We start from the raw sequence: 25,354 nt of genomic DNA on the forward strand, positions 1-25,354 counted from the left end.
CATGTGAAAGCACATGTGTCAAACTGATCCAGGAAGTGAAGACAGCCCAGGTGATTAGATGGGTGGAGTCATGTGTGCTCCTGCTTGGTTGGAATGAAAACTTGCACCCACTTGGCCCTTTCCTGGATCAGTTTGACACCCCTGGGCTAGAGTCTTGTCACACTAACCTCTGTATTAAATGTTTTTTTGTATATGAGAAGTTTGACATATGTCTTTGGCTCAGGCTCGCCAGGGGATGAGTCAGCATTCAAACATGTACTCGGGGCAGGTGCAACAACATGGCCAGAGTAGCTACTACAGCAACACTCAGTCGCCCAGTTCTGCAATGCAACAGGTAACTATATGCAAACAATAATAGACACTTACTGTTTATAAACCTCTTATATTGCTTACGGTATTTCCTCAATTTAAAGCCGGGCCTCTATTAATGACCGGCCTCATTTAGTAACCGGGTGTAAAAACAATTCTTGGTAAATAAAAGCCGGCCTCTTTTATAAGCTGGGTGTCTTACTGGTGTTATGTCAAAGTCTGTTCCCCCGTCGATATGTGTCCCCCTTACCTTAACCTGCACCAACCTGACCCCTGACCCCAACCAGTCCTCCTTTAACCCATTGAAGCCTGAAAAGCGGATACGTCGTTTTGTAGTATTTGTATAAGCTCTCAAATACTTACTGAATTTCATTTCTATCTGCTACAGAGGCTGAAAAATCTATTATTTAGTAGAAGAGTTGACACTTCTGTTGAATTTCCAGAAAAACTTCAGGTTTTAGGGGCTTATTTTAAAATCGCCCAGAGGTTTTACAGGCGTTTTAGGCCTCAATGGGTTAAGTTGTTACCATGACCCCAAGTTTACCTGAACCCCAAACAGTTCTCTCTACAAGGCCTAACCTTGGGTTAGGGTTAGCTTAAATCCTAACTCCAACCACGGAGGTGATGCTACGGAGAACACCATTCAGGAAACATCATTTGACGGGTTAACAGATTTCGACACACCTGTATTTTTTGCCACACGAGTTAGTACTGTAGGTAAATATGGTTGTTTCTCCCGCTGTCCTAGTCATTCTCTGTAAAGTCGAGCCGTTTACGCACGTTCTTCTGGGCTTTTTAGTAGTTTAGACATTTTAAATCCTGCTTAAAATGAACATTCAGCGTGCTGTTCATTGTTTGTTTACATCCCAGTACTTCCAATATGGCCAACATCCGGCTAACTGGCTACAATGCGCTGTGTAAAACACTCTAAAAAGTGCCGGTCAGGGCTGCTCTGATTTTCTTTTTTTAATAAAAGCCTCCTTCAAATAATAGCCTGACCCTATTATTAGCCGGGTCCCAAACTGATTTTTTATTAACCCATTGACGCCTGGAAAGCGTTTACGTCGTTTTGTAGTATTTTGTATAAGCTCTCAAATACTTTTTGAATTTCATTTCTATCTGCTACAGAGGCTGAAAAATCTATTATTTAGTAGAAGAGTTCACACTTTTTTTTCCAGAATTTTTCCAGAATTTCCAGAAAATTAGAGGCTTATTTTAAAATCGCCCAGCGGTTTTTCAGGCCTCAATGGGTTAATAGAAGCCCCAGCTACTATTTGAGGAAATACGGTATCTTGTTTTACATATATTCAGTTTCCAGTGGTGTGAAAAAGAGAGTTTTCTGAATCAGTGATTTGATGTTGTTAGTCTATAACACAGTGTCTCTCTTTAGGTGACCGTCCCTTTGCCCAGTTCTCAGTTGTCCCTGCCAAACTTCGGCTCGGGTGGAGGGCAGCCTCTCCTGGCGCTGCCTCCCACTCCTCCACAGGCGCAGCCCCCAAACATCAACAGACAGCCCCCGGTGTCCCAGCCGTACCGAGGCATCATGGGCCCCAACCACAGCATGATGCAGCCTCCGACCAGCAAGGTACTGTAGAGTGTGCATGCGTGACTCCGAGACACACACACAGGCTGATTCTGGTTTATAAAAGTGGAGTTGTTAGTTTTTTTGTGTTGACACTTTGCAGATGGACATGGATCTGAAACTCTTCGGCAGTGGGATGGATGTGAAGCCTGGAACCCCTCCTATAGGCGCCAGGAGCACCACACCCACCTCCAGCCATTACAGGTACAGAGGGGCGTAAAAGTAACTACATTTTCAATTATAAAAAATATTTGTATAAAATAAGTTTGTAGGGAAAAAAAAAACAGATCGAGGTCGAGGGGGTCAGGTGACAATTCTTATTTACATATTGACATTGATTTGTGTGTTTTTTTTTCTGTCAACTCTATATTTTACTGCATTTTATCCCTGATGTAAAGCACTTTGTGATTGTATCTATGAAAAGTGCTCTATAAATAAATTTTACTTACTTACTTACTTAAATTAATTTACATTCTTTACACCAGCTATTCTCAACCTTGGGGTCGGGACCCCAACTGGGGTCGCGAGATGATTTCTGGGGGTCGCCAAATCATTTTGAATACAACATTTTTTGTGATTTTGTGGGGTTTTTTTGTGATTTTGTCCTTTTTTTGGTCATTTTGTGTCTTTTTTTTTGGTCATTTTGTGTCCTTTTTTTTGTCATTTTGTGTCTTTTGGTCAATTTGTGTCTTTTTTTAAGTCAATTTATGTCTTTTTTTTTTCATTTTGTGTCTTTTTTTTGTCATTTTGCGTCTTTTTTTGGGTCATTTTGTGTCTTTTTTTTGGTCATTTTGTTACTTTTTTTTGGGTGACCTGAACTGTGTGCGTGAGATTGTGTTCAGTGAGTGGGGGTCGTGGACAACATGCATGTTAAATTGGGGGTCGCGACTCAAAAAGGTTGAACTACTGCTTTACACTACTTCAAAATTAATTTACTCAACTATAATTATGAGATACTTATACTTGCTTTCTACAGCTTTAGTTACTTTTCAACAATCCAACACATTAACACATTTAACCCATTATGTGTCATTTTGATGCAGCTTATACACATGATTTCATGTTGTCCCTCTCCTCTGCCTGCAGAGCCAGCTCCACGTCTCCGAGCAGCCAGTCCAGTAAGATCAACAGCATGCTGTACCAGAAGCAGTTCCAGGCGAGCTCTGCCGGCATGAGAATGACGCAGCATTTCCCCGGCCAGTTCAACCCACAGGTACAGCAATACTCTGAAAACCTGTTTGTCTAAATAGTGTAAAGGTGCTCCAACTGACCAATATATGCTCAAAATAGTTTGATCGGTTGTCTCTACACAGGCTGACCAGAGGAGCCGATCAGATAGGAAAAAAAAGAGACAAATTCTCTCTGCCCCGCTAAAATGCCTTCACTGGTGTTTGAAAAAGACATGAAAATTGTAACATCAGACGAGCAACTTGTTAAGTTTAAACAAATGGCTAAAAACGTATTTTTTATCATTTTAACTCCACATTTTCCCCCCAAACATTTTACCATTATCATTCTGTTTTTTAGAATGAGAACATTGTTATTGTTCCTTGTGTCTTCTGTTTTTAATACCCATCTTTCTGTCTTGTATCTTTTGTCTCTAAAAGTGCTTTTTTTTGTTATTATGAAAGGCTTAAATTTTTTTTGTTTAGGATATTTCCTTAATATTCATTTACTCCGTTTATCTCCAGCACATCAGGATGAATGGTAAATAAATGTCATATTATTGGATAAGAATAAAATAGAAATAAACAATGCTCACAGATAAATAGAGGGCTTCGAATTAGGGTTGTCACGATACTAAGATTTTCAACTCGATATTCGATACTCGATACCATTTTTGATGCCACAAGGATAAAAACAAAGACCCCAAAATTTAACAGAAATATTTTTATTAACAAGAAAAATGCAACATGTAAATATGAACTTATAATACTTAGAATAAAAAATAGTTGTGCAAAAAGAAACTGCAACTATGATAACAAGCTTCAGATACTTGATTAAAATGAGTATCGTATCCGGATACAATGTTTTAGTATCGGTACTTTTGACAACCCTACTTCAAATACAGTTGACCCTGTGATCTGTATCAGTTCATACGACTTCCTGCGATCAGTGATAGTTCTCAACAATCTATACTATACCATCTATTTATTTCTGTTTGTTCCTCTTCATTTCAGATTCTGTCTCAGCCCAACATCGTCTCTCCTCTGGTTCGACCTCCTCACGTTAACTCGTTTGCTGGAGGTGTCCAGCGCTCTCCCATGGGCCCTCCGATGTCCCCCAACGTGGGCGGTGGTCTTATGCCCCATCCCCGACCTCAGCACCCACAGCACAGCCAGCACCCTCCCCGGGGACCTCCTGTTCCCTCGCTCGCCCCCAGAGGCACACAGGCGGCTCTGAAGGCTGAACAGGACCTAAAGGTCTGCTTCTCTACTTAATCTGCTGTTTCTGTGCATCTGTCTGACTAGTGCAGTGAATGTATTCGTGTTGCGGTGCGAATTGCCATTTTGCCAAACAAATCCACACAGCGATGGTTTTGGCTAATGCCTCTTGCTAGTGTGACCTCAGATAACACAGGAACGCTATCTTTCCGTCTGTATTATGCTTAGCTGTCAGTTAATAAAGTTTTGTTTTCACTGTTTTCAATGGATCAAACTGATGCGGAGGAAAGGGCTTAAATATCCGCTTAGCATGCTAATCGTGAGATAGCACATTACGCAGTATGCTGCACTAAAAGTACATTAACATGAACCCAGTTAGCTGATATTGCATGTAAGTATCTCACATCTAACGATTTATAGGCATTGCGCTTAGCAACATGAATGTCATCCCTGAATTACATAGTAATGCAACATAAGAAGTGAATAAAGCTAAATTTCCGCTTGGCATGCTAACTGCAAATAACAGAATTTGCACATTACATGCAGATCACAACAACGTCTGCAACTCCATGAAACACTTACTTTTCATAAGGTACCACACCATCCAGCACATACACATTGAACATTGATATTTGCTGGAAACGTTTCAAATATTATTGGAAAATTGAACCTTGTAGCGCACTTTAAAACTCCTAAAAATAGGTAGGCTAAATAGACTTACAGATGAGATGAGTCAGGGTGGAAATCCAGAGTGAATTGTGTTACTGACCAGGTGTAGGCCTATCACACAATGGGGTGGAGCTCCCCTAAAAGGCGTCCGATCGGAAACAGTGCAATGCCGCACCACGTATAAGTAAATAATGATATTTTGAAAAATGAATTTAAAAATCTTGCACACCTTCGTGCCATGAGCAAGACACATACGAAATCTGAGGTCAGTCTGACTAACGGTCAGAGAGATATGCCCTAGACCAGCTGTTCTCAACCTTGGGGACGGGACCCCAATTGGGGTCGCGAGATGATTTCTGGGGGTCGCCAAATCATTTTGGAAGTCAGCTCTGTCTCCACTGTGTTAAAGTGTTAATGTGTTTTAGTCTTTTTGGTCATTTCATGTCTTGTTTTGGTCATTTTGTGTCTTTTTTTGATCATTTTGTGGTCATTTTGTGTCTTTTTTTTTGGTCATTTTGTGTCTTTTTTTTTTGGTCATTTTGGGTCTTTTTTTTTTGGTCATTTTGGGTCTTTTTTTTTGGTCATTTTGTTTACTTTTTTTGGTCATTTTGTCTTTTTTTTGTCAATTTGTGTCTTTTTTTTTGTCATTTTGTTTCTTTTTTGGGTGATCTGAACTGTGCGTGTGAGATTGTGTTCAGTGAGTGAGGGTCGTGGACAACATGCATGTTAAATTGGGGGTCGCGACTCAAAAAGGTTGAACTACTGATCTAGACACACACACACAGACGCTTCTTGCTTTTATAAATAGATGAGATAATCTTTTACTGATCGATGGTTTTGCTGATTTCGATTTTTTTTTTTCTGATCTACAGGCAAAGCAGCGGGCTGAAGTGCTCCAGTCCACCCATAAGTTCTTCTCCGAGCAGCAACAGCAGCAACTCAAGGCCCCGCAAGTCAACAAAGTGTCTCGGCTCGACCAGGGGGGGAAACCGCCACTCGACACCTCTGCCCCGAACCACCAGGCAGTCGGCGACCGCCCAGATTCTGACAAACCTCCAATCTCCACGGCCAAGCCCATACGGACTGGCCCCATAAAACCGCAGGCCATCAAACCAGAAGAGGGCAAGTAAAGCACTATCGATCCTCTTCGGATGATGAAATGAACGGATGGAAGAGAGGAGGAGAGAGAGAGAATCTGGCCCCATTCACTCAGTCACCACCTCATATCAGCGCTGGGGGGGACGGTGTGGGGGAGGAGGATGAGTCGACGGTAGTGGTTAATGCGTATACATAATCCTCTTCCTCTTCTTTCTTCCCCTATCTTGTCCCACTGTAGGTGACGGCGTTTGAGTTGGATTCTTCCATCACATTTAGATGCCGATAAAATGGCTGCACAAGTTGTTTCATAAAAAATCTACTGAGACGGTAGATAAGAGGAGAGCGAAGAATTGAAATGAGATTTGCTGCTGAGTTTGCCATTTTTTTTTTATAGCTCTTGATTTATGTTCCTTTTTAATTTTATCCCCAACCCCCACCCCCCGACCCCGAATAGGATCACGCATATTATAGGAGAAATCTGTTTTGTTAACGAAAGAATGAATCAGTTTTGTTTTTGTAGTCAAAACAATCTTGTTAAGGAGATGTCATTTAGTGAAGCACACTTTTTGTTGCCCTATCTCCCATCAACTAATCCAGAGATTTGTGCACGACGTGGAAATGCACCTCATCACCACACGCTCACTCGAACGGTTACCGCACAGAGACATGAAATCAGAAAATTCTTGTCATTTTTGTTTTTCTTTTACCAGAATGGAAATGTGAAAAATTACAGCAGTTGATTGATTTATTGATTAGTCTGCCTGTGAGCCTTTGCTCCTGCCTTCTGCTCTCATCTCCTTGCCTGAGAATTACTGATGTGTTGGGACGTGTGTGTGTGTGTGTGTGTGTGTGTGTCGGGTGTGTGTTTGTGGTATAAACCGGGGTGGGGTGGGAGCTTGAAGCTGGACTCTCCTGTATATTTAGCCAAAGGTTAAAGCAGTGCAGAGATGATGTCACAGCCTTTTAAGGTTGCTGCAGTTATGGCAGCAGAGCTTTTGATTACAGGATCACACGGATGATGTATGATCGCTACATGCAGCCGTTTCAGTTTCGGAGCTACCGTCACAAAAAACCTTTCACTGCTTTCTCAGCCATCCTTGCTGTCACACAAACACACACCGATACACACGTCACTGTAAAGCACCCAGGCCTGCTGCTATTGACTGATTTCAGTGCCCTTAGCTAGAGTAAAAGCAGGACAGGGCAACTTAGAGGAATAGGAACGGTGAGGAGTTGAAACAGTAGAAAACTTTTGAGCGTGTGCATGTCACATTCTCACCAAGAGGGCAAACAAGAACAGGACAAGGAGGAAAAAATGATGAAATGAGAAGCCTCAAGTTCAGAAGCGTTTGGGCAGAAAGACACTTATTGTTTTGTTGTGTTTTTTCTGATGAGAGCAAATCAGTGCTGTTTTCTGTCTCTGCCTCACCTCTTGCTGGCTGTCCCACCCACAATGCTTTCATCTCGGGGTTGTGGGCCAAGGGTCCTTCAGAAATGTACAGTAGTATGCACCCTGAGGTGGGGAGGGTCTCCTCCTCACCTCTACTCTAGCAGGGGGAAGAGTCCTTGCTTTGGAGGATGGATGAGGGAGGGAGGGTAATGATTTTTTTTTCTTTTGTTTTTTTTTGTTGAACTTGTACAGGGGTTTGATCGCTGTATTAAAATATGTACGGTCTTATTTACATTCTCTTGGTTTGGTTACAGAAACTAATAAAATAATATACTGTTGAGATGTTTTCACTGATGTTTGTATTTTAAGATGTCTTCCACAATTTTTCTCTTCATTTTGCTCTTGGCATGGATTTCATTTTACCACAAGGTGGCACTGCAACACTTGCCTACTTGAATAAGCATTTCCTTTTTTTTTGTCATTTACTTTTTATTGTTTTTTGAAATGAACAAACAATCAACATGAAGACCTATAGAAAATATCAAGGGAAAAAGTAAAGGTGTACAAAAGGGGATTGGGAAAACACCCAAAAATAAATGAATAAATAAAAAAAAAAGGAGAAAGGTACAAAGAAATGAAAGTATTCTGATCGTCCAATCTGAGATTACCTGAAATCCGGTTTTCCCTCTTCAGCCATTTCTTCGTTATTGATTTCTTACAGGCCACCAGTAATATTCTAAGTAAATATTTATCTTTATTCCTCCACTCCAGTTCCTCGAGATCCACTAAATATACAAATTGAAACAAAAACTTATTTTTGTTAAACACAGTCTCTAGAATTTGATGTACGCTCTGAATAAGCCTTTCTGATTGCTCTGCTATGGAAAAACGCACTCAAATGAGTGGGGGGCCCCTTTATCAGTGCTTGATGAATTAATTATTAGTGCTCTATAGATGCCCTGCAGTACACGGTCTTATTAGGGCTGCAGAGCATCTAGTCTACAATAAATGTATTAGCAATTTATTGAAAATTAAATCTTCAGACCAGGGTTAAGTCTAAAATACGGAAGTAGTTGAATCGAGTTGTTAAACACTTAAATACACTAACATAACACATTCCTTTTGAAAATGTTTATTTACTGAAAACAAAATATAAAAGCTGAAAGAAGACAACATTTTTATTCGAACCTTTTACAGCAATGCAAAAGCAGAGTGCAGTAACTAGATTTTTAGAGTCAAAGGTCAAATAAATCATGATTTTTGAGCATAAAAATGACCCCAATACATATACAAACAGGTGTCACTTACCTACCTATAACCCATTTGGCTGGCCAGTTTTAAAACGTTAAACTTTAAAGCAGTTTTTCTCTGTTTTACCCTTTGCGTAGTTACTGCAGTTAGACTTTGTAGGGCAGTATAAACATGCTAAATAATTTACTAAATGAATTAATTCATGGTCTATAACTGAGTGTGGTCTATAACTGAGACAGACATACATGATAATTTTCAGCTTAGTGACTGGAAGTGTTAGAACATATTCATACACTTGAGTATCACAATGTTGTGTTTTGTGATACTCTATTGATTTTAAATAATTCTGTATATTTTTAAATAATAGTTTACAAAAAGTACTACTATGATGTTGGACGATAGAGGGACTGATAAATGTGAAAGCACAAATTTTAGACTACTTTTTTACTAATGTACTGTTTTTTTTTTTTTATTGTTTCTGCAAAAAAAAAAAGATTGAAATCATGATATATTGCTTGCATACAGCATTGCAATATATAAACCCTGCATCATAAGTAAGAAGTTCTTAATCATCAGATCTAGATCCAAAATTCCTAGTTCACAAACCATTTATACAGTGGGGCGAAGACTTCTCTGAGGGATATAATACCATAAAAAAACCACAAACAGTTGTGATTTAGGAAAAAAGTTTATTTCATGATTTTGAACATTACGTCATTATGCTGACTACAGTGTACAAGTACATGCAATATTCAAAACATGCTGAGTGAGAGAGCCGTTTATTTAATAGGAGATGTGACCGACTGTAGGGAGTTTGTGTTGTAGATCGTATATTCATTTTCCCACTTAGCTTCTAAAACTCATCTATGCATTCCTCTTTCAGTCCTCAAACATATATAGCTTATCAAGAAAACAACAAAATTATACATCTGAATTAAAGGCGGTACAAAAATAATTCCTCTAAAAACATTTCTGTGGGCCATGCCACAGCAAAATCCCACCCATTGGAGAAAAAACAAACAAAATAAAAGCACACCTGTGGGGGACACTGTTCCTTAAATGTCTTCATTTCATTTTGGAGTTTGGTAGTAAGGGTCTTCTACATCAGTAGTTCTCAACCTTTTTGAGTCGCGACCCCCAATTTAACATGCATGTTGTCCACGATCCCCACTCACTGAACAGAATCTCACACGCACAGTTCAGATCACCCAAAAAAAGAAACAAAATGACCAAAAAAAGACACAAAGTTACTAAAAAAAGAGACACAAAATGACCAAAAAAGACACAAAATGACCAAAAAAAGACTCAAAATGACTTAAAAAAGACACAAAATGACCAAAAAAAAGACACAAAATGACTTTAAAAAAAAGACACAAAATGACCAAAAAAGGAAACAAAATGACCAAAAAAAGACACAAAATTACTTTAAAAAGACACAAAATGACTTAAAAAAAAATGCAAAATGACAAAAAAAAACAAACACAAAATGACTTAAAAAAGGAAACAAAATGACCAAAAAAAGACACAAAATGACCAGAAAAGACACAAAATTACCAAAAAACAGATGCAAAATGACAAAAAAAGACGCAAAATGACTTTAAAAAAGACACAAAATGACAAAAAAAAAGACTCAAAATGACAAAAAAAGACACAAAATTACCAAAAAAAAGACACAAAATGACTAAAAAAAACCCCAAAATGACCAAAAATGTTGTGTTCAAAATGATTTGGCGACCCCCAGAAATCATCTTACGACCCTAATTGGGGTCCCGACCCCAAGGTTGAGAACAGCTGTTCTACATGGTGATACTGATGGCTTCATAACTACTACTACCACACACATTAAAGCTCCTGGAAGCAGGAACAGGTGAGCTTTTTTAACAGTCACGTGTGGCGTCCTCAGTTGGCCTGCTGGCGGCCCAGCCTGACGTCATAGGACACCATGTGGAAGTTGTCCCAGGCGAACAGCTTCCTCTGAGCCAGGTTATAGTCGATCATGCTGTTGTAGCGGTACTTGTTCCTGAAGGGGATGGACACGGACTTCCCCTGGCCGGTTTCAGTGTCGTACACAAAGTTGATGAGGGTGTCGGGCGCCGTGTAGCTGGCCACCGTGTACATCCTGCCGCAGATGATGAAGGAGTTGGCGACCGTGTTCTTCCTGATGTTCGTCTCCCAGCTCCTCTTCACCTCCAGGTTGTGCGGGTCCAGCTGTGAGATCACGATGGCTCCTTTGGCCTTGGTGGTGGAGTAGACGGCCCACAGCCCGCTCTCGTCCACGGAGAGGTCGATGTCCGTGTAGCCGCCCCAGGAGTACGGGAACTGGCCGTGGAAGCCGGCGTGGGGGAGATCACGGCGGGCTGCGATGGTCTCGGAGGCCAGGTCGAAGCGGATGAGGGAGCGGCTACGGCGCCTCTGATAATACAGAGAGCCTCGATACAGAGTGGCCCCGGTGCTCTCCACCAGCTCCGGCAGCACCAGGACCTGGCAGGAGGAAGCATGAGCATGCATGTTGCTTTGAGTATGCACGACACAAACAACTGGCAAACAACAGATCTTAAAAGTGACACCAGTATACTGCCCTACAAAGCAAAAAGGCAGTAACTACGTAGAGTGCAGAACTGAGAAAAATGACTTTAAAGTTATCCTGTAATCCAGCCGTTTAGTTACTGTACAAACGACTACCATTTTTCTCCAAAATGACACACATTTGAGATAAGATGTTTTGTCACATAACAAAGGATGCCTTGAAAGTCATGAAAAGGATAATAACTCATTTTTGACCAAAAATGCAGTTACTGCCTTTTTGCTTTGTAGGGCAGTATAGAGGTGCTTTAAACCTGCATTCTTTCTAATGGCCAGTAGGGGGAGTCTCCACTGGCTACACAAAGAAGAATTTTAAAGGACTATATTGGTGCGTTTTACCTCTTACACCTTTATCAGGCAAAGAACTATATTTGGTAACTTCAGGTAATATTTCGAGAAAAAAGTTGCAAATTTACTAGATTAAAGTGGCAAATCTACAAGAAAAAAAGTCGCAGATTTAAGAGATTTAAAGTGGCAAATCTGCGTGAAAAAAGTCGCAGATTTACGAGAAAAAAGTGAGAAAAAAGCAATTTTTTTCCCCCAGATTCACCACTTTAACCCTTAATAGGGCACTTATTGAAATACTTGCAAATTCCAAATTTCAACCCTACAGAATATTGGAGGATATTACATACTGCCAGAATGGGTAAAAAAAAAACATACGGAAATAATATAATAGAAAAAAGTTTACGAGATTAAAGTGGCAAATCTACGAGGAAAAAATGAGCATGCACGTTGCTTTGAGTATGCACGACACAAACAAGTGGCAAACAACAGATCTTAAAAGTGACACCAGTATACTGCACTACAAAGCAAAAAGGCAGTAACTGCATTTTTGGTCAAAAATGAGTTCTCATTTTCATGATATTCAAGGCATCCTTTGTTGTGTGACAAAACATCTGATATCAAATGTGTGTCGTTTTGGAGAAAAATGGTAGTCATTTGTAAAAAAAACTGCAAAAAGCCCTAGTGAAGTACAGCTCAGCACTGTGAGACTTTAAGCAGCCGTTTCAGCACCAGAACAGCTTCCGGGTGGAAAATATTGACCTAAAATGGTCAAATTAGTTTGGGTTTGGTATATCCATGTTCAGGGAAACAAATGGTTCCAATTATTTCAAATACAGTGTATCTAACACACCCAGAGCCCAAGTTGTGGCAAAATAGTTTTTGGAGAATCTATACTGTATGGTGCCACGTTTTTGGTAAGTAATACAAAGCAAGAATACAGTAACTGCAAAATAGGGGTAAAATATAAAATTTAAATAATAATCTACCTACAACTACTTAGGCTGGATTACAGGATAACTTTAAAGTCATTTTTCTCAGTTCTGCACTCTGCGTAGTTACTGCCTTTTTGCTCTGTAGGGCAGTGTAGAGGTGCTTTAAACCTGCATTCTTTCTAATGGCCAGTAGGGGGAGTCCCCACTGTCTACAGAAAGAAGTCTGACTTTATAGAAGTCCAAGAGAAAATGACCCTAGTTCTCACTTGATTCATTACCTCACTCATTTTCCTAATGAGTTTGTGATCTCAATCGCTAGTTTTAAATCTTCCTTAATACAGCAAGATGTTCATTTTGTAAATTATGGTCCCATTTAGAAGAAAATAGATGATAAAGCAAGGTTTGCTTCAGGGCATGGCTACCTTGTGAGTGACTAGGTTTACATGATGTTGTCGGGTTCGGTTGCTGTCCAGCTCTATGTGCTAAGACCCTTTCAAAGTGTGCTTCTAGTTCATGAGAGTTAATTGTAACATTTTGGTCAGCTGTTCAACCCCATGAAACACTGCTTCATAGTGCTGCTAGAGGTCAAAAACTCCACAGGGTATCTTTAACTTATACGTATGAGCAAAATAAGCAACATTTCTTGCAGTCAGATTGTTCCTACAAGAACAAAATTTACATCTGCCTGACAACTGATATCAGGGAAATACTGAAACATGGTCTGCAAAATGGTTTAAAGTATGTTAAATGTTAGACTAAAACATTACATTTAGCCTCTACCTGTCAGGAGAAAGCATGAGACGATAACTAGGAAAAAATTTTCAACTTATTCCTGTGAACTGACATCATCCGTGGCGGACAGTTCTCTCATTTTTAGTGAAAAAATCAATATTTTGACTTAGTTTCTGCATAAAAATGGATTTTGATCACCTTTCTAGCGAGAAATATATGTTATATTTTCTAAATATTCACTCAGTGAATGTACATAATCACTTTGTATGTTGGAATAGCCACGGGATATGACATTATCATTAACTTGCATTGTAGCGAAATCCGTGTCAGTTTCACGGAAATTTGAGTGATTCCGTGGCTATTTCACGGATTCCTGTGAGACCAGGTTGCATCCGTGGGACACCGACCTTTGACGGGAAGCCTTTAGAGAGTTGCTCCATGTCTTCATAGCCAAACAGCTGCCTGACGTCTGAGCCAATGGTGTCGATGCGCCAGACCATGTTGGGTCCGTAGGGGGAGACGGCCTCAGGGTCCTGCATCCAAACCCCGTATTTACCTGCTATGCTGTCGGCCTTCCTGTGAGTGACCGGCTCGCCAACTGAAACTAACTCCCCACAACCTGCAAGCAGAAAGAACAGGAAACAACAGAGAAGTGAGACACATTCAAACAAGTGCAAATTTGCAATAACCATGTGCAGGTACATCTAAAAAAAGTAGAATATCATGAAAAAGTTCAATATTTTTTGTCAATCATTTCAGAAAGTGAAACTCAGACATTATATAGATCAATTCATCCATATCAAGCGTAGAGTGAAATATTTCAAGTCTGTTTTTCTTGTAATTTTGATGATTCTTGCTTAGAGATAATGAAAACACAAAACTCAGTGTCTCAGAACATTAGAATATTGTGAAGAAGTTCAATATGTGAGTCCTGGGTCAGTGGTGGTTTGGGGCCATGTCCTCTGCTGCTGTTGGTCCACTGTGTTTTCTGAAGTCCACAGTCAACATAGCAGCCATCTAGCAGGACATTTTAGAGTCTTCATGCTTCCACAAGCTCTTTGGAGATGCTGCTTTCATTTTCCAGCAGGACTTGGCACCTGCCCACACTGGCAAAGGTACCAAAAGCTGCTTCAATGACCATGGTGTTACTGGGCTGGACTGGCCAGCAAACTCCCCATAGGAGTCTATGGGCTGTTGTCAAGAGGAAGGTGAGAGACACCAGATGAGCTGAAGGCTGCTATAAAAGCAACATGGTGCTGTAGGCTGATCTCCTCCATGCCACCAAGTATTAATGCAGTAATTCATGATTCAAAAGGAGCCCAACCAGGTATTGATGTATAGAAATGAACAGACTTTTCAGAAGCCTGACATTTGTATTTAAAATGTCCTTTTTCTTTTTTGATCTTATGTAATATTCTAATTTTCTGAGACATTGAGTTTTGTGTTTTCATTATCTGTAAGCCAGAATCATCAAAATAACAAGAAATACAGGCTTGAAATATTTCACTCTATGTGTAATTAATCTATATAATATACACATTTCACTTTCTGAAATAACATATATATAAAATATAAAATATTGAACTTTTTCATGATATTCTAATTTTTTTGAGATGTACCTGTACATGCATTCATCCAAACGTTCATGCATTCACACAGGGCGAAAACTGGAAACCAAAGGTCAGAGACATATTTGTGGACTGACCAACTTCTCTCTGCTGTTACCATTATGTTTTCCTGTTGTATTGTGTATTTCTGTTTGCCTGTTTGTTGTTTTATGCCCTTGTAAAGCGCTTTTGACTTTTTGACTGTGAAAAGCGCTTTATAAATAAATTGACTTACTTACTAAAATCAAATCAGTGTTTTCTTCAAATCATTTTTCTGACTTAAGGTGACTTTAGGACACGAGTCATGTGATTGGTGGACCATATCACAGGGGATCTCCATGTACGTGGCTGAAGGGTGATGGAGGTAATCGGAGAGCTGGTCAGGGCGGTGTTAGGGTCATCATATCCCATCATGGAGGCAGACAGCAGGTCTAGAGATGCTGCCATGACATCTCTGTTAGCCTCAACTTTGTCTGAGTCACTGCCATCAGAGCAGCAACTGGCCTACAACCATCCTGGTCCAACTCTGTCTGTGCCGCTTGTCTTACTGTGAAAACGATAAGCCAGGCTGTATATTTACCACTTCCTAAAATACCCCCCTGCTCAGGTCCAGGACGTAGCACCGGATTAAGGGTTAGTTAGGAATATGTCTTATTATAAATACACCCATCACCATGTGGCTTCCCTGTGGCGCGGCCTCATCACAGATAATATGACTTCACGTGTTGACTGCACATGTTTTTGGTAACACTAAGTAATGTTTATAGATGATTTATAGACCAATTATTAACCATTTACAAAGTGCTATACACATTTAATCTTTAAATGTTTTAAAACAATTTCTTAAAGTTGTATGAATAATTTCAAAATCATTAACATACTTGATATGGTGTTAAAAATGTTAAAATGAGTGCAACTAAAACTAGTGATAAACTGTTAATTATAATTTAATTGTTTGTTAATGGTAAAGTAACTATAAACTTACATTAATATTCCATCTATTTGTCATTTATGAGTGATGTAGTTAGTTAAACATTAATAAATTATGTATTTACCATTCTAAATGGCCTATATACGGTTTATAAATGATGATTAAACATAAATAAACTGTTTACCATTTATAAATTATGTTTACTGTAAAGTGTTACCATGTTTTTTTATGATCTCCCAACCAATCAAACTTGCACAGAGCCATTCAATAACACAAGCTCTAGTGAGGAGGAAGTGGAAGGGTTAACAGTGAGTGTGACAGCCTTGATAGGGAGGTGCTTTCCCTTTACATTTACAAGCGAAACTCGGGCAGCCCCTCATACCTACGGGTTGGCATGACGGTGGTATTCTTGCCCCAAATGCTGCAGTATTAATAGCAGTATTTGCTTTGAGGCTGTCAGCAGGGGGGGGAGTGTCATGTTTGCCAGGTCAGATGGACAGAGGGGGGAGGAGGGAGGAGGAGGAGGGCTGTGAGCTGCCAGGACTGGATTTTAAAGGACTATATTGGTGCGTTTTACCCAGTGGTGGTTCTAGACCAGTTTTACTGAGGGGGCCAAGCAGGAGCCAGTGTATAATCAGAGGGGCACATTAGAAAACGGCAAAGATTATATTTAGGCATTCAAAACCTTTATTTTAACTCATTTAAAAATCTCATTTAAGTATATTTGGAAGATACAAATACACTGATTGAAACAATGAGACTTACCAACAATAATTATTTTTGCACGACAATGACATTTCTCATTTTTGTGCACAATTACTTTTATTTTTATTTTGAAAGTGCAGTATAGTGAGAATTATCTTTATATCTTTATATATATATATATATATATATATATATATATATATATATATATATACAAGCTTTTATTGCACAATTAAACGAGTATACAAAAGACACATTCTGTGTTCCTTTTGTGCAGAATGAGATATTGTTTGAACAAAAAGTAGGTAAGAATTGTTCTGTTGTTCATTGTTATAAATTGATCATTTTATTATTAATTTGACACAGGGGCCACAGCAGGGGCCAAGGGCTTCTTCACAGGGGCAGTGGCCCCTGTAGGCCCCTGTGTAGAACCGCCACTGGTTTTACCTCTTAAACTACAGAACATGTGTTTCGCTGACTGCCATGCAGTTGAACATATTTTTCTGACAGCTACAGGCAGCCTTTGGGCCTCCTGGGTCAATCTTAGAGTGACATGTTGAGTTTTCTTACAAACAACAACAACAATCATTCATTGTTTCTTACCAAAATGTGTCTTGTGTATTCTTTAGGCCCAGACAAATTCATTTGTGTCATTGTTTTGTATTATTTACATGCATTTAAGTCTATAAATCTGTGGAATACCATGAAACTGGCCCACTGGAATGTGTGTCAGATTGATGGCATACACGTGCATGCACGTTGCTTTGAGTATGCGTGACACAAACAAGTGGCAACTTCCACGTCTTAAAAGTGACACCAGTATAGAGGTGCTTTAAACCTGCATTCTTTCTAATGGCCAGTAGGGGGAGTCCCCACTGGCTACACAAAGAAATCTGGTTTTATAGAAGTCCAAGAGAAAATGACCCTAGTTCTCACTTGATTCATTACCTCACTCATTTTCCTATTCATTAATGAGTTTATGATCTCAATCGCTAGTTTCAACTCTTCCTTAATACAGCAAGATGTTCATTTTGTAAATTATGGTCCCATTTAGAGGAAATAGATGATAAAGCAAGGTTTGCTTCAGGGCATGGCTACCTTGTGAGTGACTAGGTTTACATGATGTTGTCAGGTTCGGTTGCTGTCCAGCTCTATGTGCTAAGACCCTTTCAAAGTGTGCTTTTAGTTTAATTGTAACATTTTGGTCAGCTGTTCAACCCCATGAAACACTGCTTCATAGTGCTGCTAGAGGTCAAAAACTCCACAGGGTATCTTTAACTTATACATATGAGCAAAATAAGCAACATTTTCTTGCAGTCAGATTGTTCCTACAAGAACAAAATTTACATCTGGCAGACAACTGATGTCAGGGAAATACTGAAACATGGTCTGCAGAATGGTTTAAAGTATGTTAAATGTTAGACTTAAAAAATGTGCAGATTTATGAGATTTAAAGTGGTGTATTTGTGAGAAAAAAGTTGCTTTTTCCCCACTTTTTTCTCGTAAATCTACAACTTTTTTTTTTTTTTGTAGATTTGCCACTTTAATTTAATAAATTTGCAACTAATAATAATATGCCGTCATAGTCAAGTTCTCCTCGTACAATTCATTGAAGAATTACTGTTTCATGAAGATTTTTTTCTAAATTGTTCATTTTTACATTGGAGTTCAAGGTCAATAAAGTGACACCAGTATAGAGGTGCTTTAAACCTGCATTCTTTCTAATGGCCAGTAGGGGGAGTCCCCACTGGCTACACAAAGAAGTCTGATTTTATAGAAGTCCAAGAGAAAATTACCTTAGTTCTCACTTGATTCATTACCTCATTTTCCTAATGAGTTTATGATCTCAATCGCTAGTTTCAACTCTTCCTTAATACAGCAAGATGTTCTTTTTGTAAATTATGGTTTAAGACTTAAACATTAAACTTAACCACTCATAAGGAATTTAACCCCTTAACGCCTGCTGTCGCAAATATGCGACAAACCGTTTGACTCAGTCAACCAGCCGAGATAGCGTCTGCATTCCCCCAATGCCGGTTGAATACCTGCTGTTGCAGGTTTATATAAATAAACTAGGGTGAATAAATAAAACATTGTTTTTTCACTGTTATGTTACTGTGTTATTGTTATCCTATTATTGACCATTATGCCTGCTGTAGCAAATTTGCAACATACCAAATTGACCCCAAATTGACCATTATGCCTGTTGTCGCAAATTTGCAACATACCAAAATTTCTATTTATTTTTTGTGCAAAAGTGAAATTAATAATCTCAACATTATTTACCATCTACTTAAAGGCAAAAACACACATAAAACATTTTTTTATGTACAGCTATATAAATTCAGGTGTTAAGGGGTTAAAAAAACGAGACTATTTCAAACCTGTGTTGTCCTCAGATCCATCAGGAGCAGGTACCTCTGTCACCTCAGCCTTCAGCTCCTGGAAGCCCGGGGGTCCGTACTGCCATGCTGAGTCTGACGGGGACAGATGGAGCCATGGAGTTAGGTGAATGAGAAACAGTGAAGCGGAGGTGATTCTGCAGAAAACATGTCCCTACCTCTCAAACTGCTGCTGTCTCCCTGCCTGTCGGGCCTGTTCACCAGGTGCGACATCTGACTGGAACCTAAACACACATGTGCAGAGTTTAATGCACATTTCACATGCATTTCACAGTGTTTGTGTACCCAAACGTGGCTGTGGCACTACTGAAAGCAGGGAATGTGACAGCAGGAAACAAACACCCCTGAATGGATTCCCAGCTGCTCTGGAGTCAGGCAGTCGGTAGATTCACCGACCACAACACACACATCCGACACCCATCCCACCCAGCACCGTCAGCGTCATGTCCTCACAACTTCAAACCCGTCGCTTGGCCCTTCCTCCCCTATATCATTGTCAGGTTTCCTCTCTTCTTTTCTCGTCTCTCTTCTTCTCCTTTATTCATTCCTCCTCTTGTTTCTCCCTATTTACCCCCTAGCCCTGTCCTTATTTTCCCATCTGACTCCTTCATGAAACCATTACTGTGAGAAGTAAACAGTGTCTAACAATGTCTGTGAGCTGTATATTCATTGTAGGCCCGAAAATACAAACATTGTGACTTGAAATGAGCTTTTCAAATGTATTTTAACCCTTAATAGGGCACTCATTGAAATACTTGCAAATTCCAAATTTCAACCCTAGAGAATATTGGAGGATATTACATACAGTCAGAATGTGTAAAAAAAAAAAAACATAGGGACCCGGGGGAGGGGGGTAATATTTTGACAAAAAAGTTTACGAGATTAAAGTAGCAAATCTACGAGAAAAAAATGTGCAGATTTATGAGATTTAAAGTGGTGAATTTGCGAGAAAAAAGTTGATTTTTCCCCACTTTTTTCTCGTAAATCTGCAACTTTTTTCGCACAGATTTGCCACTTTAAATCTCTTAAATCTGCGACTTTTTTCTTGTAGATTTGCCACTTTAATTTAGTAAATTTGCAACTAATAACAATATGCCGTCATAGTCAAGTTCTCCTCGTACAAGTCATTGAAGAATTACTGTTTCTTGAAGATTTTTTTCTAAATTTTTCATTTTTACATTGGAGTTCAAGGTCAATAAAGTTAATATTATTATATTATTATCATACTGATTGGTCAGATGTCATGGTGTCACCGTCTGTGACGTAGCCTGATCTTTGCTGATTATCTGGAAGAAATCCATGTGGTTCTACGACCTCACAGAGACACATGGGGACCCAGTTTTGATATCCACTGAAGTTACCAAATATAGTTATTCGCCCGATAAAGGGTTAACGAAAATAAGTGTATTTGTGTACCTGTGTGCTGCTGGGTGGCTGTTTGCATGAGCACGTGCCCGCTCTGTTCTTGCACGTGCAGCGTCCAGTGATTTCAGGCACATAATGACTGCTAATGATGCAGAGAACAATAAATGCTAGCATCTGGAAGCGGATGTTGATGAAGAGGAGGGAGGAGGCACATGGGAAAGTTTCTCCGTTAACGGTAATGGTTGAGCCTGTTTTGAAGTTTGTAAAGAAAAAGGTCAGAGTGGGTTTTGGGGGTTCCCACAGGAACACAGCCATTCATCATCATCACCACAGGTAAACAGCCACATTCTCTTACTGTGAGTGTGCGTGCCATATGTGCCCTCGTCTCCTGCCTCTTTGTTTGGGATGTCACAGAGCAGAATACCATAAACCTCTCAGACCAGACGGGTCTTAATTTCCCAGAGGAGGCTCAGCCAGAGGAGACAGCGGCCTGATCAACCCCTGCTTACAGGGTTCAGCAGAGTTGTTAGAGCTTATGTGAGACCACCACAAATAAGCTCAGTTCAGCTCAGGATTCCCATATTGTTGTTGTCACGGTACATTTTGCATCCAGGCATTTTTTTTTAAAACTTTCTATCACTCATTCAGTGTAGAAGAAGAATTTAAACATTTCCGTCCTTCTACCTACTGCATGATATTGCAGATTGATTGAAAAACATTTTTGACTGCATTTTCTGCTCGCTGCACATCCAGGAAATTGAAAGAAGGCACTGGCAAAACATGGTGAAGTTGTTGTTGGGCTTGGCCTCATCTACACTGTAAACTTGAGTAGTAAACTGCAAATACATGAACTTCTCTGTGATTGGCTATAAACTAAACTTTATGACACAGTAATGTGGTCCATAAAAGCTTGATCTTACCAAGCACAGACTATTTTTTAAAAGAAAAATCATACAGAGATTTATGATGATGTCATCCACTCTAGCCTCTCCATAGGGTAACTTTGGGGGGATTTTTTTGGCGTGTTTTTGCCGAATAATTTTAAAACCGTTTGCCAAAACCCTTAGAAAAGTCATAGCACTTGTCATGGCTGAGCCGGTCGATTTGATACCTTTTTAGTGTATGTGCGAGTAGTCGACCAAAACTAACACGGAAGATATTTTTTATATATATACCAGATGGTGTGTGTCCATGGTTTTTTTGATAATGATTTTGGTTATTATCAAGAAAACCATGGAAAATGTCTAGATATCAGCTCTTAAATTACACTCTTATGAGCTATTTTTGTTGTTATCATTATATTTGTTCAAACAAATGTACCTTTAGTTGTACCCAGCATTAAAATGAACAAGAAATTGAAGAAAACAAGGGTGGTCTAATCATTTTTTCCATGACTGTATATTGTGGGTTCTTATGAGTGCTTGCACAGCGGTGTGAAAAATTCATTCAAAGGAAAAAAATATCTGTATAGACCGTGATTTCAGCAGATTTCTGCATTACAGAAATAAATGTTTAGCCAATAAAATACTTTGGGTCAACTAACTACTGTCATACCTCCAGGTCAAAGGTCATAGCTCGCTTGTTGCCAACATCAGGCAATGTCTAAACAATGTCAACATCAAATATATGTCATAAATATATTGCTAAAAACAGCTTTAAATGTGACTTTAAAATAATTTTCTCTTAACCCTTAATAGGGCACTCACTGAAATACTTGCAAATTCCAAATTTCAACCCTAGAGAATATTGGAGGATATTAAATACTGCCAGAATGTGTAAAAAAAACATATGAAAATGAGAAAAAAGTTTATGAGATTAAAGTGGCAAATCTACGAGAAAAAAATGCGCAGATTTATGAGATTTAAAGTGGTGAATTGCCACTTTTTTCTCATAAATCTGCAACTTTTTTCCCGCAGATTTGCCACTTTAAATCTCTTAAATATGCAACTTTTTTTCTTGTAGATTTGCCACTTTAATCTAGTAAATTTGCAACTTTTTTCTCGAAATATTACTTGAAGTTACCAAATATAGTTCTTTGCCCGATAAAGGGTTAAGTGCTGTTAAATGTTGTCAGCCACACCTTCTACTGTTGTATTAGTTCTGCTTTGAGCACAAGCCAGGTCTTTATTTAAAACACTCGCTGGCTTGTCAGAGTAGAATTTTAGTCATGAAATAACATACTGAGGGTTATCACCACTGATTGAGTCGTAAACATGTAAAAAAAAAAAAAACCTCAGTCAATGTTACAAACTTTGCGTTCTGTCTTCTCTCTCTGCATCTGCTTGCCGTCTTCTCACTATGATCTATTCTACATCTGCCGCTCACCCTGAAGGCCCCTCTCCTCTCCCTGTGTATTTCAGTCTGCAGGTGCAAACATGAGGAGCTAAACAGATAATGTGCAGTATGCAGGAGAATATCTTGATGCAGAGGGAATAGGGATGTCTGCTGGACTAGGAGATGGCAGTGAACGGCAGATTTACTGCTTCAGGAAATCTCGGCTTTACGAGCAATACACTCTGAGAGCCAAGAGGGTAAACAGAGCGACAACTTCACTGAGAAAATAAAAAAAGGGGGGATGATGACGCGCAAAATATGGTGGGTGAATAGACGAGCACAGGAGACTAATTAGATGGATGTTTGGCCATTGTAAACACACAGAATACCAGAGCTTATCCATGCTGGCTCTAAGATGAGATCCCGAGCTCTGTGCAGCCCTTTAACCCCTGGAAGTATAGTGTTCTTGGCCCTAAGCCCTCTGTGGCCCCTCCATCCACCAGCCTTGACCCACCAGGCGTCATCAAAAGCCCTGAGATGAGACCCTGGCACGGAAACCACCACTTCCAGAGTGTGCATCGCATTTCAGCCCCCCTCCTCCTCTACAGCCAGGCTATTCGCGCCCTGCTCGCCATGCAGAGGGAAACACCGGTAATAAAGAAAGCAGGACCTGCTCATAAATACTGAGCCGACCCTCTTTGGCCTGCCACCATCACCACTAAAAGCAGGGTGCAGAAACCTGAGTGTCCCTGCAGACTAATGCAGCAACCAAAACATTATGCACACAAACACGGGGGTCCGTGCAACATTAGAGGATGCACACACATTATTGCCCTGTTGTCTTTAAGGGGATTTTTGCAGGAAGATTATGGTGTCAGTGTACAAAAACAGACACACCGGACCCCTGTGTCTGTGCAATGCACTGGAATGCATGGCTCTATATGTGCATGGTATTCCATACAAACATGGCATTTGTGTGTCATCACTTCTCTGCTCCAATTAACCTGTTATCCTTCAGTCACCAAATACATATAGGTCAGCAGAAAGACAAGTTGTCTGCAGGGAATCTAGTTGTGCATCTTACTTGCAGGATGGATAGGGAGGATTGGATGATACAATAAAAACATACACTGTAAAAAATGTCTGTAGATTTTACGGTGAAAAACTGCTAAACCATGTCAGTAAAAGTCCATAAAATGATAAATGGGTTAATTCAGTTTCAGTAAAAATGAAACACCGTAAATGTATATATCAGCCAAAACAGTTTTTTTTACAGTTTTTTTTTTTTAAATACATTACTCTACTCCACTGTGTTTGTTGCAAAAAAAATATACTGTAATATATATACAAGTCATCACTGTAATTTTTGCATTTATCTTTTGTACTTTTGTATCTTTTGTAACTGTTAAATGTACTAAACACCAGATCTCTAACAGAAATAGACTGTAATATTTAATGGTGAAATCTTTAATTTTGCGGCATTTATAAAGTATTTTCTTGTCAATTATATGGCAGAACAGCGTTTCTTTTAAAGGAAAAACCTTTTTATTCATACAATAAAAAATGTAATAAAATGGCAATCTTAAACGTGAAATCAACAGTGCTAATATCATTTTACCGTAATATTAAAAAAAGTTATACCGTATTTATTACAGTAAAGTTCTGGCAACCACAGCTGCCGGTTTTTTACCGTAAAAACAACAGGGTTTTTTTTACAGTGTATGTGTACAGTTATTTATAAACTGGGAAGTCCTAATAATTGAATTCTCAGAAGTAAGAATATTTTTATCTACAAGTGTCATTAAGCTTGGCACATTTTTGGAATAGCTCATAAAGTGTGTGGTGGTTTAGAGTGTATCTCTTACCCCCAGCAGGTCTCATCAGGCCACTGTCCTGCAGAGAGGGGTTAGGTTGAACCACGGGGGCCTGTGGAGGACAGGGTCTGTTCCTCAGCCTCTCCGTCTCCCTCCTCATCTCCTCCATCCTGCGCTGAAGCCCCTCCAGCTCCTGCTCCAGACGCCGTTTCTCCCCCTGCAGCAGGTTCCTCTCCCCCGTGACCCTGTTCAGCGCCTCCTGAAGCCCAGGCTGAGCTCTTGCTCCGGTCCCTTGGGTGGTCACAGTGTCCCCTCCAGTGAGGCGGGACACCAGCACCTCCAGCAGGCTGAGTCTAGCCTTCAGGCCCTCCACCTCGGGGCCTCCGGTCTGCGGGCAGCTGGCCTCTGCGGGGCTGGGGACCGTGAAGGTGTACTGGCATCGTCCACTCCGGTCGTTCCCTCTCCACAGAGCAGCTCGGTCCTGTGCGTCCCCTCGCAGCAGGAGACCACACACACACAACGAGAGAAGGAGGAACATTGTGGAGACGTTCCTTCAACACAGATCAGGACTTTAAATTCTGTCTCTCTGAAGAATCACTTTCTTTCTTCTGTCCAGTCTTCTTTTATCTGTCAGCTCTCAACTCAAATTCACCTTTAATTTGTTACAAATTCCCAAATTTCTACTTTTCTTATTTTGTCTCACTCTTTTCTCAGGTATCTCTTCTTCTTCTCTTGTTCTCTCTTCAGTGGCCAGGTCTGTGGCACTGAGCTCTCCCCAACAGCTCACAGATATTTATACAATCTGGAGGGGAAGGAAGGAGGGAAAGAGGGGAAGAGAGGAGAGGTGAAAGGGAGGGAGAGAGGGAGGGAGGCGAGAGAACTGGGGCGGAGGTGGGGTCAGAGGCAAATGGGGAGTGAGGGAAGAAGAAAACAGAAGTATTGGGATGCTTTTTGGGACAAAAACATCCTTTTTTTCCACATTAATGTGTACGTCTTTCTGCACAAGCTGTTTGTTTTTTATTTAAGGGTCCGAAATGA

The 25,354-nt window shown here is 39.9% G+C and overlaps 2 protein-coding genes across 9 annotated transcripts in view; one reads left to right on the forward strand and one right to left on the reverse strand.

The window, feature by feature from the left end:
- The window catches only part of prrc2c (proline-rich coiled-coil 2C), a 36,251-nt gene extending 28,481 nt beyond the window's left edge, over nt 1-7,770 (forward strand). For 4 of the 8 annotated variants that reach the window (XM_059340505.1, XM_059340509.1, XM_059340508.1 and 1 more), the window contains exons 29-34: nt 224-334; nt 1,700-1,894; nt 1,971-2,095; nt 2,978-3,104; nt 4,072-4,314; nt 5,817-7,770. In XM_059340505.1, coding sequence (XP_059196488.1) covers nt 224-334; nt 1,700-1,894; nt 1,971-2,095; nt 2,978-3,104; nt 4,072-4,314; nt 5,817-6,074 — 1,059 coding nt within the window. In that variant the 3' untranslated portion in view covers nt 6,075-7,770. The remainder of the gene's footprint in view (nt 1-223; nt 335-1,699; nt 1,895-1,970; nt 2,096-2,977; nt 3,105-4,071; nt 4,315-5,816) is intronic. The other 4 variants (XM_059340510.1, XM_059340511.1, XM_059340513.1 and 1 more) reach the window with 1 other exon arrangement.
- Nucleotides 7,771-10,404: 2,634 nt separating this feature from the next.
- On the reverse strand, nt 10,405-24,854 carry myoc (myocilin). Its single transcript, XM_059340527.1, has 5 exons — nt 24,368-24,854; nt 19,022-19,087; nt 18,846-18,938; nt 13,626-13,837; nt 10,405-11,164 (listed from the first exon to the last, which is right to left on the reverse strand). Exons 1-5 carry the CDS (start codon nt 24,852-24,854, stop codon nt 10,583-10,585), a joined length of 1,440 nt encoding a protein of 479 aa, XP_059196510.1. The 3' UTR covers nt 10,405-10,582.
- Nucleotides 24,855-25,354: the final 500 nt, after the last annotated feature.

The sequence above is a fragment of the Centropristis striata genome, chromosome 9 (genome assembly GCF_030273125.1).
Source record: "Centropristis striata isolate RG_2023a ecotype Rhode Island chromosome 9, C.striata_1.0, whole genome shotgun sequence".
Taxonomy (NCBI): domain Eukaryota; kingdom Metazoa; phylum Chordata; class Actinopteri; order Perciformes; family Serranidae; genus Centropristis; species Centropristis striata.

Excerpts from the sequence above, each read along its gene's own strand:
- myoc (XM_059340527.1), bottom strand. The coding sequence starts at position 24,854 with ATGTTCCTCCTTCTCTCGTTGTGTGTGTGTGGTCTCCTGCTGCGAGGG. Across the intron at positions 19,088-24,367 it reads CCTGATGAGACCTGCTGGGG|GTTCCAGTCAGATGTCGCAC; the intron begins GTAAGAGATACA and ends ATGTGTGTTTAG. Across the intron at positions 13,838-18,845 it reads TGGATCTGAGGACAACACAG|GTTGTGGGGAGTTAGTTTCA; the intron begins GTTTGAAATAGT and ends TTCTGCTTGCAG.